This window comes from Protomyctophum bolini (assembly GCF_963924005.1).
Source record: "Protomyctophum bolini genome assembly, chromosome: 12".
Classification (NCBI taxonomy): domain Eukaryota; kingdom Metazoa; phylum Chordata; class Actinopteri; order Myctophiformes; family Myctophidae; genus Protomyctophum; species Protomyctophum bolini.
This window is the reverse complement of record NC_137873.1, coordinates 42,501,779-42,520,879: the sequence shown is the minus strand read 5'-3', so window position 1 is coordinate 42,520,879 and position 19,101 is coordinate 42,501,779. Positions and strand designations below refer to the sequence as shown.

The 19,101-nt window shown below is 41.9% G+C and overlaps 2 protein-coding genes across 2 annotated transcripts; both read left to right on the top strand.

Moving 5' to 3' along the window:
• Positions 1-931: 931 nt before the first annotated feature.
• oprk1 (opioid receptor, kappa 1) lies at positions 932-6,116 on the top strand (the record flags this gene model as incomplete). Its single annotated transcript, XM_080777361.1, has 4 exons — positions 932-1,026; positions 2,290-2,428; positions 3,382-3,595; positions 5,566-6,116. The coding sequence occupies 4 exons, from the start codon at positions 932-934 to the stop codon at positions 6,114-6,116; spliced, it is 999 nt and encodes a 332-aa protein (XP_080633487.1).
• A 7,658-nt stretch (positions 6,117-13,774) lies between these two features.
• On the top strand, positions 13,775-19,051 carry LOC308324941 (charged multivesicular body protein 5; the record flags this gene model as incomplete). Its single annotated transcript, XM_080777286.1, has 8 exons — positions 13,775-13,843; positions 14,574-14,678; positions 14,975-15,021; positions 15,448-15,541; positions 16,677-16,748; positions 17,651-17,759; positions 18,102-18,217; positions 18,960-19,051. 8 exons carry the CDS (start codon positions 13,775-13,777, stop codon positions 19,008-19,010), a joined length of 663 nt encoding a protein of 220 aa, XP_080633412.1. The 3' UTR covers positions 19,011-19,051.
• Between the last annotated feature and the right edge of the window lie 50 nt (positions 19,052-19,101).

The following is a 19,101-nucleotide window of genomic DNA, read 5'->3' as shown; positions in this document are numbered from 1 at the left end:
AATGCGGAGAACTAAATTCACTGCATGATGCATGATGAAATAAATCACATGTGCATCTGTTGTTGTATAGGCCTGCATGTGATTTATTTAATATTGTGTACTCATATAGTTTTAACAGACAAAACGCATGGAACGACACTATAGTGTTGTTGTTGTTATTGTTTTCAGTATAGCCGCGGTTCAGTTGGTTCCATCGGGGGGATGACAGCAGTGTTGTGGCCCCCTGACTGTCATCACATCACAACAAACTATAGCATGAACCCGGCAGCAGCAGCCTGAGCCTCTGATGTCACTGATTGAGCAGCACTCTGCGCGGAGCCGGAGAACGTTACGCAGCGCTGCGTGCGTGCATGGCACACTGTGGCACAGCCTCTCCTTCTCCACAGGCAGGCACACAGGCATCTGGAAGGGCTTTGATTGACTTTTGCAGTAACATACCTTTTCTTATTTTAATTGTTACATGGCTACTAGTCGTGAATAAATATCCCGCGGCACGCGTGACGGACATTTTATCTTAACCTGATACCAACTTTTCGGAGCAAGAAATAAACAAACATAACAGGTAAGAGATTGCCACACGTGTTATGCACAATTATCTGTGAATTATGCAGAATATATGAATATTACTATATATTTTTTACAGTGCTATATGTCCCCCTAACTAACAACTGTCAGATTTTGATAGATTGCCAGACGTGTTCAACTAGAGTGGTCTCAACAGCGCTCTGTCCGTCCGGCGTTCTTCAGCACCACCATGGACATGATGGACAGCACCGGGGTTGTGCGTATCTTCAAAGATGACAGGTGTTTTTTCCATCCTCCGGAGGAGTGCACGCCAAACTTCACCGACGTCTTCATGAGCGGCCGGGACGCCGCGTCCATGAACAACAACAATGGCACCTGGGAGGACGTGGAGAACGTTATGGAGAGCATGTCGCCCATCTGTCCCATCATAGCCGCGGTGTACGCCGTGGTGTTCGTGGTGGGCTTGGTGGGAAACTGCCTAGTGATGTATGTCATCGTTAGGTGAGTTAATGTTTTCACTTACATTTAGGCTGATAAAACTAATAACTATACACACACACACACTGACTACACACTACACACACACACATCATGGGCTATACTGTACTTTGAGAAACCTATACTACTCACTGGCAATTTATTTATTCATCAAAAAAGTATTAATAGCTATAAAGGACATTAGTCTTTGATTATTATTATTATTAGTGATATTGTTTTAACACGGAAGAAAATAATAAGGCCGCCTAAATGAATAGGTATGTTTTCTCAGCTTGTCCCTGTGCGCCCCCAGGTGGCAATCAGATATACATCATTTTATAGTAAAAAAAGAATATGATGGTATTTAAATGTCTGCGTCTCTGCGTGTGTGTGTGTGTGTGTGTGTGTGTGTGTGTGTGTGTGTGTGTGTGTGTGTGTGTGTGTGTGTGTGCGCGCGCATGCGTGTGCATGCATGCAGAATGAAATCCGTTCACTAAAGAAGGAATTCATCAAAGTAGGCTATTATTGGCATTGTTAATTTGTTGAATATTGTGATAGCTAATAATCCACCTCAAATGAGCAATGTGAAACACCACATATGAATAAGCATGAGTTTTAATAAAGGGTGAATTATTATCTTCGAGAATGAGTCTGGATGACATGAATGGACATAATCTGAGGCTCTGAATGGCAAAAGTATAAAATAATGGATTATAGGTGGTTAAAATCTAAAATGGCGCAGATGCTTTCTCGCGGTTTGAATGGGTTTAATTAACACACGAGTATATGTTACAGCTCTTTGTCGTGTTTCCACCCACAGTTACACTAGATGAAAACATGTTGTACCTCATGTCTCCACCCACAGATACACCTATAGATTAAAACATGTTGTTCCTCATGTCTCCACCCACAGATACACCAAGATGAAAACATGTTGTTCCTCATGTCTCCACCCACAGATACACCAAGATGAAAACATGTTGTTCCTCATGTCTCCACCCACAGATACACCCATAGATGAAAACATGTTGTTCCTCATGTCTCCACCCACAGATACACCATAGATGAAAACATGTTGTTCCTCATGTCTCCACCCACAGATACACCAAGATGAAAACATGTTGTTCCTCATGTCTCCACCCACAGATACACCATAGATGAAAACATGTTGTTCCTCATGTCTCCACCCACAGATACACCAAGATGAAAACATGTTGTTCCTCATGTCTCCACCCACAGATACACCCATAGATGAAAACATGTTGTTCCTCATGTCTCCACCCACAGATACACCAAGATGAAAACAGCCACCAACATCTACATCTTCAACCTGGCTGTGGCCGATGCCCTGGTCACCACCACCATCCCCTTCCAGACCACAGACTACCTCCTGCACTCCTGGCCGTTCGGCCAGGTGGTGTGCAAGGTTAGGTCTCCCATCCACTGTTGATTGTTTTGGGCAGCAAATGTTGATTTTAGCTTTTAGTCGTAGTCTTTTGAATAGTTTTCATTTAGTCTTCGTAACATTTTAGTCACCTGGAATGTTTTAGTGTTAGTCGACTAAATCTACAGTTGATTTAGTCGATTTTGGCGGGCCTTGATGGCGTCGTAATGGCTGATTTTACACTTGCTGAAAATAGTCGATCTATACAAGCTCACAATGCGTCGCAGTGCAACCAAGTGTAAAATGACTGTTTGATGGTTGCTTTCCTTCTGTCCTGTTCGCTATGTGTAAAGCTGTCATCATATAGAACACTTTAATTACAGATGTGACTGATTGATTATTAAAACGACGGAGATTAATGATATCAAAACCGCTCGCATCGCTCCACAGCCTGGGAGCGCTTGTTGCGCAATCCTCCATGTTCGTTGCCGACGACAACGAAAATCTTAAAACGTTAATAACTCGCGATCTAAATCATCCCGTCTAATTATAAAAAAGATGATCTAAAAGACTGTCATGATCTCCCTTTGGTCCCATAAAGGTCTTCATCTCCATAGACTACTACAACATGTTCACCAGCATCATGATCTCTCCTTTGGTCCCATAAAGGTCTTCATCTCCATAGACTACTACAACATGTTCTCCCTTTGGTCCCATAAAGGTCTTCATCTCCATAGACTACTACAACATGTTCACCAGCATCATGATCTCTCCCTTTGGTCCCATAAAGGTCTTCATCTCCATAGACTACTACAACATGTTCACCAGCATCATGATCTCTCCCTTTGGTCCCATAAAGGTCTTCATCTCCATAGACTACTACAACATGTTCACCAGCATCATGTTCTCCCTTTGGTCCCATAAAGGTCTTCATCTCCATAGACTACTACAACATGTTCACCAGCATCATGATCTCTCCCTTTGCTCCCATAAAGGTCTTCATCTCCATAGACTACTACAACATGTTCACCAGCATCTTCACCCTGACCATGATGAGCGTGGACCGCTACGTGGCCGTGTGCCACCCGGTCAAGGCGCTGGACTTCCGCACGCCCCTCAAGGCCAAGATCATCAACGTGCTGATCTGGGTGCTGTCGTCCGCCGTGGGCATCCCCGCCATGGTCCTCGGCAGCACGCAGACTAACAACGGTATGCGCTGGCTTCATGTTATATACCCACTATGTACTGGATTCTTATTTCTATTTATTTCACCTTTATCTGTTTAGTTAGACATATACCAGTAAGACGCGCAAACGCGGGAAGCGAACGCAGCTCGTACATATTTGGGTTTTTTAAAGATTTATTTTTAAGTTAGTATTTTTTTAAGTTTTTAACTTAGCCATAACCATATAAGGAGTCCCCAAAGCAGCTATACGTCCAAATATGGAGTGTGTTGCATCAATCACAAACAAATCACTCAGCTCCATATATGGGCACAAAGGGGGGACACACGGACACACACACAGACAGACAGACATGATCTGCTAGGTCTCATAGTAAGTGCTCACTGCGTTCGCAACCAACAGTCAGACACACCGTGAGTCAGACACCCTCCCCAAACCCTAACCTAAACAGCACAGATTAGTTTTAACCTGCCATGCATGTCGGGAGCCAGCCATGCATGGGTGATTTTTAACCAGCAGCACGACTGTTGGTATGTCTAACCCAGTGGTTCCCAAAGTGGTGTCCGGGGACCCCCAGGGGTACTCGAGGGAGTTCCAGGGGGGGGGACCCAGCTAAATGATAATTTGGAACCAAATGGACCCTTAAGGGTCTGTAACTGAGAGAGTGTACAAATGGAACCAAATGGACCTGGTTCCATTAGTACGCTCTCAGAGTTAAATTAGCATTGATTTTACTATATGAATTGGGGGTCCCAGAGATATAAATGCTTTTAAATGGGGGTCCGTAGACTATAATGCATGTCAAACTGGGGGTCCTTGAAATTAAACGGGTTGGAAATCACTGCTAGAGGCATAAAGATTTTCTCTTATGGGGGGGTCCCTGGCATATCTCTTCATTCAAACGGGGGTCCGCGGGCTAATTAGTGTAAATTTGGGGGGTCCTTGACATGAAAAGGTTTGGGAACCACTGGTCTAACCCACGTATGCACCTCCCCGAGACAGGTGTCTCCTTTACAAGTGTGAACTGGCCAAGAGAATGACAGATACAGGACAATACAAAATGACAACCATAACATTTAGCTGCACATGTACTTTTATGAGCATGTGACAACGTTATAACCTCCTGAGTCTAGGATCTTGAACGGTCCTCCATGTCGGCCATTGTGATTACGGGAGATAAGGCGGGACATTGATCGGCAGTAAATGGGCCATATTATAGTGGCTGACATTGACAGTGGATGACAAACTCATGTACTCTGAATACATCCTTAATTGCCTTGAATTGACTCAATTGCCCGCGGGCAGCATCCGCCTGTACATATGACCATCACATATATACACCGGAAATAGAATCTTTATGAGCTAGCAGGGCCATTGCATTATCGCTACTTGGCTGATTAAAGTCCGTGACAACGAGCATATTAGATCTCCCAGAGGGAGAGAATTGCCTGAAAGCTTTTTTTCTTTAATTGCTAAAGCAAATTGCCCAATTGTTCACTGGCTTCTGTTGTCCATATAATCACGCTATCACAGTGTGTGGATTCTGTGGATCTTTCCTGATATGGAAAGAACAGCGTGTAATATTATGTTAATCTGTTTTTATTTGTTGTCCTCTGACTCCCCCTCCTCATTGATCAGGACTCAAAGAACAGTGTGTAGTATTGTGTTAACCTGTTGTTATGTGTTGTCTTGTCTCCCCCTCCTCATCAGGACTCAAAGAACAGCGTGTAATATTACGTTAATCTGTTTTTATTTGTTGTCCTCTGACCTCATCGATCAGGACTCAAAGAACAGTGTGTAGTATTACGTTAACCTGTTGTTATGTGTTGTCTTGTCTCCCCCTCCTCATCAGGACTCAAAGAACAGCGTGTAATATTACGTTAATCTGTTTTTATTTGTTGTCCTCTGACCTCATCGATCAGGACTCAAAGAACAGTGTGTAGTATTACGTTAATCTGTTGTTATGTGTTGTCTTGACTCCCCCTCCTCCATCAGGAACCACAGAATGTGCGCTGCAGTTCCCAGAGCCGTACTACGCGTACTGGGACACGCTGCTGAAGATCTGCGTCTTCATCTTCGGCTTCGTGGTGCCCCTGCTCGTCATCTCCGTCTGCTACACCCTCATGGTGCTGAGGCTGAAGAGCGTGCGCCTGCTGTCGGGCTCGCGCGACAAGGACCGCAACCTCCGGCGGATCACGCGCCTGGTGCTGGTGGTGGTGGCCGTGTTCGTGGTGTGCTGGACGCCCATACACATCTTCGTCCTCGTCAAGGCGCTGTCGCCCGACGTGCCCGAGACCACCGGCGTCATGGCCGCCTACTTCTTCTGCGTGGCGCTGGGCTACACCAACAGCAGCCTCAACCCCATCCTCTACGCCTTCCTCGACAAGAACTTCAAGCGGTGCTTCGGCGACTTCTGCTGCCCGGCGGTGCTCCGGGGACACGGCGACAGCCAGGCGGGGCTGAGCCGCGTCCGGAGCACGCTCAGGGACCACACCTGCCCCGCGGAGGCCCGCGGAGACGGGAGGCTGCAGGCCAGACCCGTATGACTAGCGGTGGAAATGTCCACCGTCCGCTACCAGGGCGCGACGTCGGACTCCAACGACCTGGGTCTGACTCAAATCACCACTGAGATCTGATCTGAGAGAGGCTAGAGTGAGATGGCTGCCAGGGTATTGTATCTCTTCCCATTAGAGATTCCCAAAACACTAATAAAGGATAAAGGTAAAGTTCTTATTTTTGGGTCAGTGGGAGGTTAGTCTAGTTGCGAACGCAGTGATTGCGAACGCAGTGAGCACTTACTATGAGACCTAGCAGATCATGTCTGTCTGTCCGTCCGTGTGTCCGTGTGTCTGTCCCGCTATCCAAATATGGAGTGTGTTACATCAGCAATCACTCAGCTCCATATATGGGCACAAAAGGGGCCAGGTCCACTCAGCTCCATATATGGGCACAAAAGGGGCCAGGTCCACATATACAGTAACAGCGGGACAGACAGACATGATCTGCAGGGTCTCAGCTGCGTTCGCTTCCCGCGTTTGCGCGTCTTACTGGTGGTAGTAGTGTCAGTTAAGACAAACTCTCCTGGGAAATCCATCCCAATTACATTTCACTCATCAACGCCCTGCACATAGAAACACACACACACTAAAACCTGGGAGCTGACCAGTACAACCACAGTCTGATACTGTTGTACTGACCAGTACAACCACAGTCTGATACTGTTGTACTGACCAGTACAACCACAGTCTGATACTGTTGTACTGACCAGTACAACCACAGTCTGATACTGTTGTACTGACCAGTACAACCACAGTCTGATACTGTTGTACTGACCAGTACAACCACAGTCTGATACTGTTGTACTGACCAGTACAACCACAGTCTGATACTGTTGTACTGACCAGTACAACCACAGTCTGATACTGTTGTACTGACCAGTACAACCACAGTCTGATACTGTTGTACTGACCAGTACAACCACAGTCTTATACTGTTGGCCACTAAGCAAGGGCAACTTCAGCTGGGTGTGCATTTGACCCCAACAGGGTCAAACGCAGAGAAGTCGTTTCCCCAAGGGGATCAATACAAAATAATCTATTGTATAGCATTCATCTATTGCCTGAAGAGGGATCAAAAAGAACAATTATGTAGCTATATATTCAAGTTATAATAACCTTTAGCAAAAAAAGTCCTTTGTGTTTTTGTTAATATATTTAAATGTTCTCTCACACACCCAAACAAATCGATTCAACATGATCACTGCCAACATTCGGGGTAGGTTTAGCGAATAGCATTTTTGTGAGTTGTGTAGTCATGTGTGTTTGTTCCAGTGTGGCCTTCTGTATGTGCTGTAAATGATAGTTAAGTTCCAGGCACCCCCCAAGAGGCAAAGATTTGAGTTAAAAACGTTCTCTCAATATATATTCATATATATTCAAAGATTTGCACTACATTTTCACGATTTTTTCAATAATAGCAGACCTACAAGCTCTCGTCTGGGCCTGGGCTTCTGCTTCCTGCCAGCTCATTCCAATGTTCTTTAGGACTTGGAGATCTGCACAAGTAAGACAGTTAAAAATAATAATACTGAAGTTCAGAGTGTTACTTACAGAGTTTTCTTTTACTCTCTTGTGGAAATTGATACAGTTCCGGCCCAAAGTCTCAAAGACCTGCGACCTGTTTTGATTTAAACTGTAACTTAAACAGCTCTGGTTTTCCATTCTAGTACATGGAGCTGTGCTGTTATTATAGCAGCATCTTGTTGTTGTCAGGTGTTTACTGAATTAATATCAAAACATGCATATCTTCAACTTTATTGTCAAATCACAGATTCACAGGGGTAAAGAAAAGACATTATTTGTTTTATAAGCTCCCAGCAGTTACAGTTTTCAGTAAAGGGGAAAATAATGGAAACATAACATAAATATTTAAATAACATATTTTTTAAGGTGCATGGTTACAAGAAATGGCAATGGAATGAAGGCAGTTAAAATAGTAACAGGTATATACAGTATACTAAGGTGCATGATTATTTATTTTTTAATAGAAAGAAAAAAGAACCTTGCAATTCTCCTGGCAATTCTCTCAGCTTCCTTGATCTCCAACAGAGCTGTACAGGGCTGTATTTTGCGTGTCTTAAGTACCAGGTCTTATTCCCTAACTTGAGTAAACTAAAGACCTGGAGGCGTGATCAATGCTCTTTGGCCACTCAGAATAGCCAAATGGCATTGATCACGCCTCCAGGTCTTTAGTTTACTCAAGTTATGGAATAAGCTACTGTACATTATGTGATCTCCAACAGAGCTACAGTATGCTACTGCACATTATGTGTGACAACTGGATGGAACCGTCCTGTGTCGACCGCCCATATTAATTATCTTGGACTTCAGTGCGACTTTGTTGTTCTCCTTCTTCGTCTTCTTCTTCCTCTTCTTACAAATGCAGTAATATTGTAGTATATACACTACTGTACTGTATGGGTATTACAGCAAGGCAAGTGGAAGGGTGTGTTCTGGGGCAGGGTAACTTCAGTCATGGAAATAATTCCTTGTAATTATGTAAAACTATAACCCTATAACGATCGCTGAATATATAGGCTACTCAAACTCATGTGTATACTGTGGTGTTGTTCCCTGTTTGCAGTGTATCATATTGATATGGTTGTTTTTGTGTCCTGCAGTAATTTACTCTGCCTGTGACAGAAGGTGACAGATGAAAAGCACTTTTGTGTTATTTCATTCCAAAGTGTAAAATGAGAGCATTTGAGTATAAATTATATGCTACACAGTCAGATCCAGACTATTGATTGTCTCCACCAGGCCGAAGGCATGGGGAGAGAGTATGTTTTGCACTGTGTGTGTGTGTGTGTGTGTGTGTGTGTGTGTGTGTGTGTGTGTGTGTGTGTCCGTCAGTCCGTCCGTCCGTCCGTCCTCTGCCCTGACCCGACTTGCCCTGGTGGAGACCTGTGCCCCGAGGGGCACTTTATCTAGTTCAACTCTGAATTTGAAAGGCTTTTTACAGTATAGGCTACACTTTGTAAATAAAATGGGATACACCCGGATATTACTGTATAGTGTATCCACCTGATATGAATATTATAGCAGAATGTTTTGTGTGCCTTAATTGTAGCATATTAAACTAAGCCTTTCTATTTTGTCTGTGATAATCCTCCTCTATATGACACAATATTTATTTGTGTGACGTACAGTGAGTTTTTATCTTTCATCTGCATGTAGGCCTACTTATAGTAACACAAGTCTACACCTACAATATACATGCTTAACAGTGATGTGAATAGTAGTAGTATTTTCAGGCTTGAGTACATAGATAGAGGGAGATATAAAACAGTTGTACTTGTGATGTTTAAGTTATCACAATAGAATCCTGTTTTGTTTTCTTTGCTGCTCCTCCAATAGTATATACTCCTTTTAAAAGACCACAGTGCGCTATAAGCCCATTGTGTCATTTTAAACAACAAGAAAATTGAGCATTGTGTCATGTTTAATGTGGACCCAAATGGGCCCTTAATTACACTCTCAGAGTTAAATTAACAGTGGGGATTTTACTGTGTACAATCTGTCAACATGCTGTATACAGTATAGGTAATCATGTTGCAACTTTCCTGTATATATCTGTGATCTTTGAATGTCAAAAGACTCAAAACGTTGTTCACGTGGACAATAAAATGAATGTATACCTTGGTGGAATGATAAACATAGATTTCTTCATGTAAAGACAGTAAGACATTGTACACTGTGTGCAGTATGAAAGACATTGTACATTGTTGGACTGCATGTGTCTGCCCCAGTTTGATTCAGTCTTGTATTTAGTAAATATACAAGACTGAATCAAACTGTGGTAAATACTATTTTACAAATGTTTCCAGGCATTTACACTTCTCAGAAAAACCCAGGCGTTTTTATTTCCAGGGTCGAAGGTTACTGTCAGATTACACAGTGGTTCACAAACCATGTTCATATCAAGGATGCGTCTTCTTTGCAAAAGAAACCGTGTCAAAGTAACTCATGGCACTGATTGCGGTCTTTGTTGTACAGTAGGATGCACAAAGTTAGCGTTTCCATGGTGAAGCATGCAGCAGTGAAAGGATCCAAGGTGAACGGGGAGGCGGTGATTGTCACACACAGTGTCCTCGTTATGGTGAGCTTTCATTGGCCGTTTGCTTGAAATGAAACTAATCACAGACGTTGTTGTTGTTGCTGGGTCCAGCTATAGTGGTGGATGAACACCACATAGTGTGAAAACACTTTGTTACCAGTGAAAATCAAAGTGCAAAAGTATTAGCATCCACATTTAATGTAGCAAAAAGGTGTTATTGGAATATAGTTATATTGATCATGAACCACTTAAGCCCTATTTTATGAGTTTTAGAAAATAGCATATCTATACGTTCACATTGTGACACGTTGTGAGTTTGTAGTCCTGCTATTTTCGATGAATTCCTTTGAATATTTATTCCTTTTATACAGCGAGAGCAACCCATTTTGCAATAGGATAGTATTGCCTGCAGGTGTGCAGAACATGTGCATGTATACATGCACAATAACCCACCTACACGTCCCATCACTTATTCCCCCCCCCCCCCCTTTTTGAGTGGTGCTATACGGATCTTTGTGTGTCTCTGGCTGTGTCCGAGCACGAAAATAGCATTTGGTTGGTTCGGACGCGGGGCGGCTCGCTGGAACCTCCTGTGGGTCTGGAGGTTCCGGGGACCCCCTGGGGACTCCCACACAGAGTTGTACCACTCACTTCACACGGGTGTGATTTCTTTTTTGTGCACAGGGCTAACCTCCCTTCACTATCCCCTCCCCCCCCCCCCCCCCCACCCCTTCCTACTATCCTACAATAAACCTATAGTTTTGGGGGAAATGATTAAGAAATATCATATTGTTTATTTTGATTCAGTTTTTTCCTGTTTTCTGAAAAATGACATCGGCCATTATTTTTAGAAGGTGACGGAAAGTACCGTAATGTCCACGGACGGAGGTTTGGTGCAAAGATAACTGTAGGCCTATAATATTTAGCATTTGTTTTGTCTTGTTAACGTTATAAAACATGAATGTTTGACAATGGGACATTATACAGTATATTGTGTAATATAGTGTATAGACTATACATTATACAGTGTGTAGACTCTAGTCTACACTATAGGACAATTTTTTCCGCAATTTTTCCGCAATTTCTCCTCAATTTGCTAATGTTTCTCATCCTCCGCAACACAATTTTTCCGCAATATTTTTCCGCAATTCTTCCGCAATCCGAATTTTTGGAGAAAAATCCTCCGCAATCCTCCGCAACACTCCGCAATCCTCCGCAACACTCCGCAATTTGCTAATGTTTCTCATCCTCCGCATTTTGTTACATACCGTCATCCATACAAACCTTCTGACACAACAAACCCTCCATCCTTCCTATAGGGAGACGGCTCATGGCTGCTCTTCACCATGGCAACACAGAACTCGCAACAGAAGACTTCTTCTGACCTGAGATCAGATTCATACGAGGTTTCCACTGGACACACACTGGTCTGATTAACCCATTCTGACCTGAGATCAGATTCTAAAAAATGTCAGTCGTTCTTCGATTTTTCAAAAATAGCAGACCTACAAGCTCGTAGCGCGCCACTCGGTGGCGCGCTACGAGCTTGTAGATCTGCTATTTTTCAATAGCTAAAGCATAACATGATGCTAACACCATGGGTTCCCGGTCAGAATGGGTTAATGCATTCATTTATTTATTTTAGTATATTGTACATTTACCTACTGTACTGTACAATGTTTTTACTTTACGAGTTTGAGTATTTTCCATCCCTTGATATTTTATACTTAATTAATTATTTTACATTTTTAGTTGCTATAGTTACTTCACAGATTTAGATTGTTATCACAAATAGACTTTAACCCTTATTAGCCTTAATTGGTCTAACATTGGCTTTCAAAGTTTGCAGGATTGGCCCATTTTGAACAAAAAGCCTCAAATCATGAACGCAGCGTGCACTTTTGTACATTTTGACACCAATACTTTAGTAAGCCTACTATAAATACTTATTATACTTGCAAAAGGAGAGGAGACTGGAGCAACACGGACATTTAGAGCCTTTTATTAAGGTGCTGAGTATACAAAACGACTAACGTTTCGACCTTGCGGTCTTCATCAGAGACATCGTGACTCGTGAAGATTGTTATACATTTAAAAAACTTGAAATGGGGACATTCTGCACAGTGAGAGAGTACGGTTTGAATACATTTTGAATTCTGATCTTTTACTTTGACTTGTAACGGAGTGGTTCTAACCGTTCTATATTGTAAATATTGATACTTTTACTTAAGTAAAAACTTTGAGTACCAGTAGGCTACTCTTTCCACCACTGATGTCACATAGTGACAATATTCATGGCCTCGTGGGAGCTTATCTCGTCCCTGTTTGCCTCATGGAAGAGTCACTGCTCTGGAACAATTATGCAACAACAAACACATCCTCTCACAGGCCTAATTATTAACAAGGTTTTTTGGCATGTGGGGACTGGGGGTGGTGGTGGTGGTGGCTGCCATGTGCAGTCTGTCTCACTTACTTTACGCACTGATGAATGGTAAACGGTGCCTTTATATAGCACCTTTATCCAACGGCGCTTTACAGAGATTGTGCATTACATTCACCCATTCACACACACACACACACACACACACACACACACACACACACACACACACACACACACACACACACATTCACACATTCACACACCGATGCCGGAGGAAACCATGCAAGGCAGCAAACCTGCACATCAGGAGCAATCAGGGGGTTCAGAGTCTTGCTCAAGGACACTTCGACACTAACTCTGGGGGAGCCCACAGGGTTCAAACTGGGAACCTTGCGGTTGCTATCCGGTCACTGATAAATCACACCCACCATAATAATAATAATAACTCAGATCTCTTGGCTTGAACCAGATATGCATGGACCTCACTGCATGAGGCCAAACGTTGCTGACAAGTTGATATTGCTCAAACAATCACAATGCTTGTAATGGAAGCATTGTCTATACATTAATTTAAACCCTGTTTGCAAACACTGTGCTTCTAAAATACAAATACAAATATATATAGTTTTTTAACTGTTATTGTTTTGTTGTGCATTTGTATATATTTGTATATATCCTAATGTATGAATTGGTCACAATGTGATGCATTGTGAGCTTAAGCTTATAGAGCTGATATTTGCTTTCAGTTTGTTGTGTATGTTTTTTCAAATATATATTTTATATTTGGAAACTTGTGAATTGGGACTTTCTGCATATGAGTACTTTCTATACTTTTGGTATTTTAAGTATATTTTGATACCAATCCTTGTCTGAGAGGCTAAATCTCATTGAATGGTGGTCCGTGGCTCAAATGATAGAAAAACATAACGGGCCTTGATATGAAAACCCTTGAAAACCACAGCTGGCATAATTAATAACGGGACAAAAGCCTCATGCTTGGCTGGCTGCAGTCCTTCGTCCTCGCCACAAGAGGGCAAGCGCGTCTAAAACACCATTGGTCAGATGCACTTGGTGCCACGGCGCTGCCAGCCAATAGGGTTATTATTCTATCAACCTGCTTCCGGGTGTATTTTTAAAGCCCTTTGCAATTGCTTTTGGTGCGTTTTTATTTTTGTATCAAAACAACTACAACGTTTTTAAAAAAAAATGAATAGATTATTTGGACGGGGGACGCCGAAAGCGCCTCCTCCAAACCTATCGGATTGCATAGGCGGTGTAAGTATGGATCGGTTGATGCAAACCCATTGTTTAATTACGTTTTTATTATTGATAAGTTCCTTCTGATTTATTTATTTTAATTTTGTGCAGAAAGACAAGGCAGTGGCACATTAGCGTCACTTATAATATATAGACAGATCCAGACCAGACGTTTGTCTTATCTTAAACATTAAACACATTAACAGCACTAATTTAATGTTTTTCCCCCATTTAAATATTTAAACCATTTCAACCCATTTCCTTTACCCTAAACCTTTTGATTCATTGATTGATTGGTTAATTGAAATTGAAATTTCACAGTATGCAGAATGGGTACATTTCAGACGAAAACACAAGTCAATACATCATGTTAAAGCATTACACTTGTTTACAACAGGGTCCACCATTTTCAATTCATCAGAACATTTTAGAGACGTATACAAATACAATCCTATATAAAAAAAACAGTAAATCATCTATCATCATATAACCACCTCACCATATAACCCCAATGTAGGCCTACCTCCCAATAACCTAAACAACCTGCCATATTGTCATAACTACTGTATATGTTTTTATGGTAGATAACACTACTACTACTACTACTACTACATTTTCAATTCATCAGAACATTTAAAGACATACAGATTATACACTTCTATGCAAAATTTAAAATAAAAAAATGAAATCATCATATACATATAACTATGAGTTTAACAGGCATATATGCCTTGTATTTCTCTCATAGGTTGATGCCAGGGCAGAGTCTATTGACAAGAAGATTGCCAGAATTGATTCAGAACTTGTCAAGTACAAAGATCAAATGAAAAAGATGAGAGATGGTCCTTCGAAGGTATGACGCTATACGTCGCTACACCTATCTTCATATAATTATTGGTCCTCACTAATGTTCATGATGATAAAATAGCACCATTTTTGATGAGGGGGGGGGGGGGTTCCTTGATTATATCTGGTTTTAGTATAGGCCTATGTATAATATATGATATATTATTATTGTAGCGGTCAATTTGTATTGGGAATGGAGAGGGAGACAGCCAAAAACGTTGAGAACCCTGGCCTGCTTTAACCTAATATTGTTTGTCTTCAGCGATCAGAAATGTAATTGAATCTTCTGTTTTCATATCGTAGAACATGGTGAAACAGAAGGCAATGAGGGTCCTGAAGCAAAAGCGAATGTGAGTCCTGCGTTGTCCAAGTTACTCATATGCATTCCCAATATTTTAACATTTTCCGGTAGATGTGATCGATACAGTTAAGTACCATGGATAGATTACAATTATACTCTGCAGTGGCTCAGCGGTAGAGTGGCCGGTAGAGCAGCCGGATGGAAACCATGAGGTTCCTGGTTCGAACCCGGGTTCCCCCAGATTTAGTGTCGAAGTGTTCTTGAGCAAGACGCTGAACCCCTAATTGCTCCCGATGTGCAGGTTGGTGCCTTGCATGGTTTCCTCCGTCCATCTGTGTGTGAATGAATGGGTGAATGTAATGCACAATCTTATGTAAAGCGCTTTGGATAAAAGCGCTCTATGAATGCACCGTTTACCATTTTGCCTCCTCAACAAGCTGTGGATGTCCTTTAAATTCCCACTATCCTGTTTTAGGTATGAAGGTCAGAGGGATCAACTGGCCCAGCAGTCTTTTAACATGGAGCAGGCCAACTACACCATCCAGTCACTGAAGGACACCAAAACAACCGTGAGAGTCCATTTCATTTCATTTAATTTCATTCAAAGGTGCTTTATTGGCATGAGACAACATATTACATTGCCAAATACATTGCCAAAGCTGTGGTGTAATGTCATTACCTGGGTGAACACATTAATGATGACGTCATACTAAAGTGCCCGGATACCCAAGCTCTTGTAGTATTCCTTGCCTCTAACAAAGAACACAACAAAAGCAAGTGTCGAAATATAATAAAATACAGTTAAAAATGGGGAAAGTATACAGTTGGAGCATTTGGTAAACAGAGCTATGTCACATTGCATCGTAATATATACATTACACTGGTAAAGAGCTTTTTTAAAACAAATAGCTGCAGCAATGTTTTGCAGTCACTTTTTCTCAAGACTATTTAAATGGTATACAAAAAAGGCCTCAGATTTAACCCCTTCTGAACGGGAACCCATTTTGGTGTTAGCGTCATGTTGTGCTTTAGCTATTGAAAAATAGCAGATCTACAAGCTCGTAGCGCGCCACCGAGTGGTGCGCTACGAGCTTGTAGGTCTGCTATTTTTGGAAAATCGAAGAACGACTGACATTTTTAGAATCTGATCTCAGGTCAGAATGGGTTAATCAGACCAGTGTGTGTCCAGTGGAAACCTCGTATGAATTTGATCTCAGGTCAGAATGGGTTAAGATGTGTTTAAAGGTAGCAGCTCTGTTTACATGTATGTACGGTCTATCTAGAGGTCTACTCGGTCCAGATAGGAGTCCTTAGGGTGCTTGTATTCCATTGGCTAACCTTCTTTTGTCGCAACAGTTCACAAATCTTGCTGCTGTGTTTGCACATTGTTGTATTTCTATGGGAGTTTGTTGAAGTAGATCCAGTCTGGAGTGCAGTATAAACATTTTATATGTGAAGACTGAAGAGACAGGTCATGCTTAGCCTGACACTCAGCTTGAATGGTCATTTTGTTTCAGTGAATCGCCAGAACATATTTATTTTAATGGTTGGCTATAGCGATTCAGGGTTGGAGCCAGACAAGGCCATGCTGCCTTTTAATTATTCTGAGAAGCTAGAAAGGAAGATGCATTCCTGTTAACTTACCAATAATGAAATATATCTAATGTAAGCCTATAATCTCACGTGTCTTTTCTGTTCTTATAGGTGGAGGCCATGAAGATTGGAGCAAAGGAAATGAAAAGAGCATACAAGGACGTCAAACTGGACCAGATCGAGGTATCAGTGTTGCTGTCATTTCAGCAGTGTTCGCTAACACAGCACATACACTGTACAATAACGCCCATGTTAGGAACAATTAAATTATTTTTTTGTAACAATCTTCATTGGTAATTTGATCTCTAACAAAGAAAACAGAGTGTGAGGCTTTTCTTTTCTTTTTTAAATACAATAACGAATCCATACCTGCAGGGGATGCACGTGCCCCAACCACAACTACAGATCCCAGATAGACCATGGCAATAAACCATGGCAAAATTTCTTATAATAGTTTACATTTCGGAAAAATTTAGAAATGTATTTAATTCTCTTCATATGCCAATGATCAATGCCCATGTGAGGTTTAATATCCATTGGTCAACCCACTAATGAGTGGACAGAGATTTCTCTATTTTATAGTATTATTAGAGTAGGATAGAAGAATGTAAAGACTAAAGTGTGGTCTCTTAAAAACAAAAGAAAACACTTGACTTTCACGTTTGTCACTGCAGAATGATCACTCAATGATCATACAAATGCCTTCTAAATCAGACAGTTTTCTGAAAAACCCATATTTCTATGTCAGTTGTTCTCAAACATTTTCATGTCAAGGACCCCCAAAAATATGTAATTGACCGCCGAGCCCCATCTGAAGATATGTTGTTCCAGGGACCCCCCCAGAAGCAAAGATTTGAGTTAAACATGTTCGCTCTGAAATAATATATTCAAACATTTGGGCCACATTTTCACGATAAAAAAAAGAATAGACCTACAAGCTCGTAGCGTGGCACTCAGTGCCACGCTATGAGCTTGTAGATCTGCTATTTTTCAATAGCTAAAGTATAACATAATGCTTAAAATACCAACATGGGTTTTAATAAAGACAAGGCTGAATAACAACTTTAGCATCTTTTTGTTTCCAGGATCTCCAGGACCAGCTGGAGGACATGATGGAGGACGCTGGCGAAGTCCAAGAAGCTCTGAGCCGCAGCTATGGGACGCCAGAGATCGATGAGGAGGATCTGGAAGCAGGTACGCCAGATAATAGCTAAATTATAACATAATGTTTAAAACACCAAAAGGGGTTCCCGCCCAAAAAGGCCTTAAAGCGATGGACGGGCATCGATTGTGATTAATCTGCAAAATCTATTATATGCATAAAATAAATTAATTTAAGGTTAAATGTGAACACTAGGGGACCCCCTGATGCCCCAAATGACGCCCCTGATATCAAACCCAGGACCTTGTCATTAAGAATGTTCCTGGGAATGGACAATGAAGGGTGTATGCTAATGTTCCTGGGAATAGACAATGAAGGGTGTATGCTAATGTTCCTGGGAATAGACAATGAAGGGTGTATGCTAATGTTTTCAGAGCTGGACGCCCTGGGAGATGAGTTGCTGCTGGATGATGACAGCTCCTACCTGGACGATGCTGCTACCGCCCCTTCTATTCCCGAGGGAATCCCCAGCGACAGCAGCACAAACAAGGTGACAACCTCAGTGGAGATGACATCAGGGCTGGGGGGGAGGAAAACAAAAGTTCACCAGCTGGTATTTGGCCTCTTGGTCAGGTGCTTTTTGACATCCGATGCTGATGTAGAAAGTGTCCTTTCTCGTACCACGTTAACGCAGAGAGAATTATCATTACCGATATACTCTGCCTATCGGTATGCAACTTGAACAGGGCTTAGTTGGAAGTGTTTTCTTTTAACTTGTTTTGAGTGTTTTTGTGCCATTTTTAATGTTGAGTCTACATGGTCTGCATTATGCCTGAGGCATCACATTCTCCCCCAAAGATGTCCCTTGAGAATATCAAGAATATTTGGAGCACATTTTTACATTTTGCTCACTTGATCCCCGGCTCAACCCTCGATTAGTGTTGAAGTGTCCTTGAGCAAGACCCGTAACCCCTAACCGCTCTGCTCCTGATTAATCTGTTGGTGCCTTGCATGGTTTCCTCTGCAATGAATGAATGATATTTTGTTTTTGTTTTTTGACATTATAGTCCTTCCTGTTCATATTACATCTTGCCTGTAATACATACATAACATAAATCAATATATTATGTACAGTGTGAATATAATAATATATAAGTGTGCCATATCCTCTCAGTCAACTACTGCCGCTTGGCCAAAGGTGATACCTTTGGGGTGATATGTGTTGTCTGTCTCACTGTAAGTGACCGTACGTGTATGGATGATGTTGCTAACATGCTTTGTTTTGGTTCCAGGATGGTGTTTTGGTGGATGAGTTTGGCCTGCCACAGATACCAGCCACATAGAACTGAAGACTGGAGGAAACAGCTGCACTTCAACTGGAAACACTTTTATATGTAGAGTAACATTTATACATGCAAAAAAACAAAAAAACAC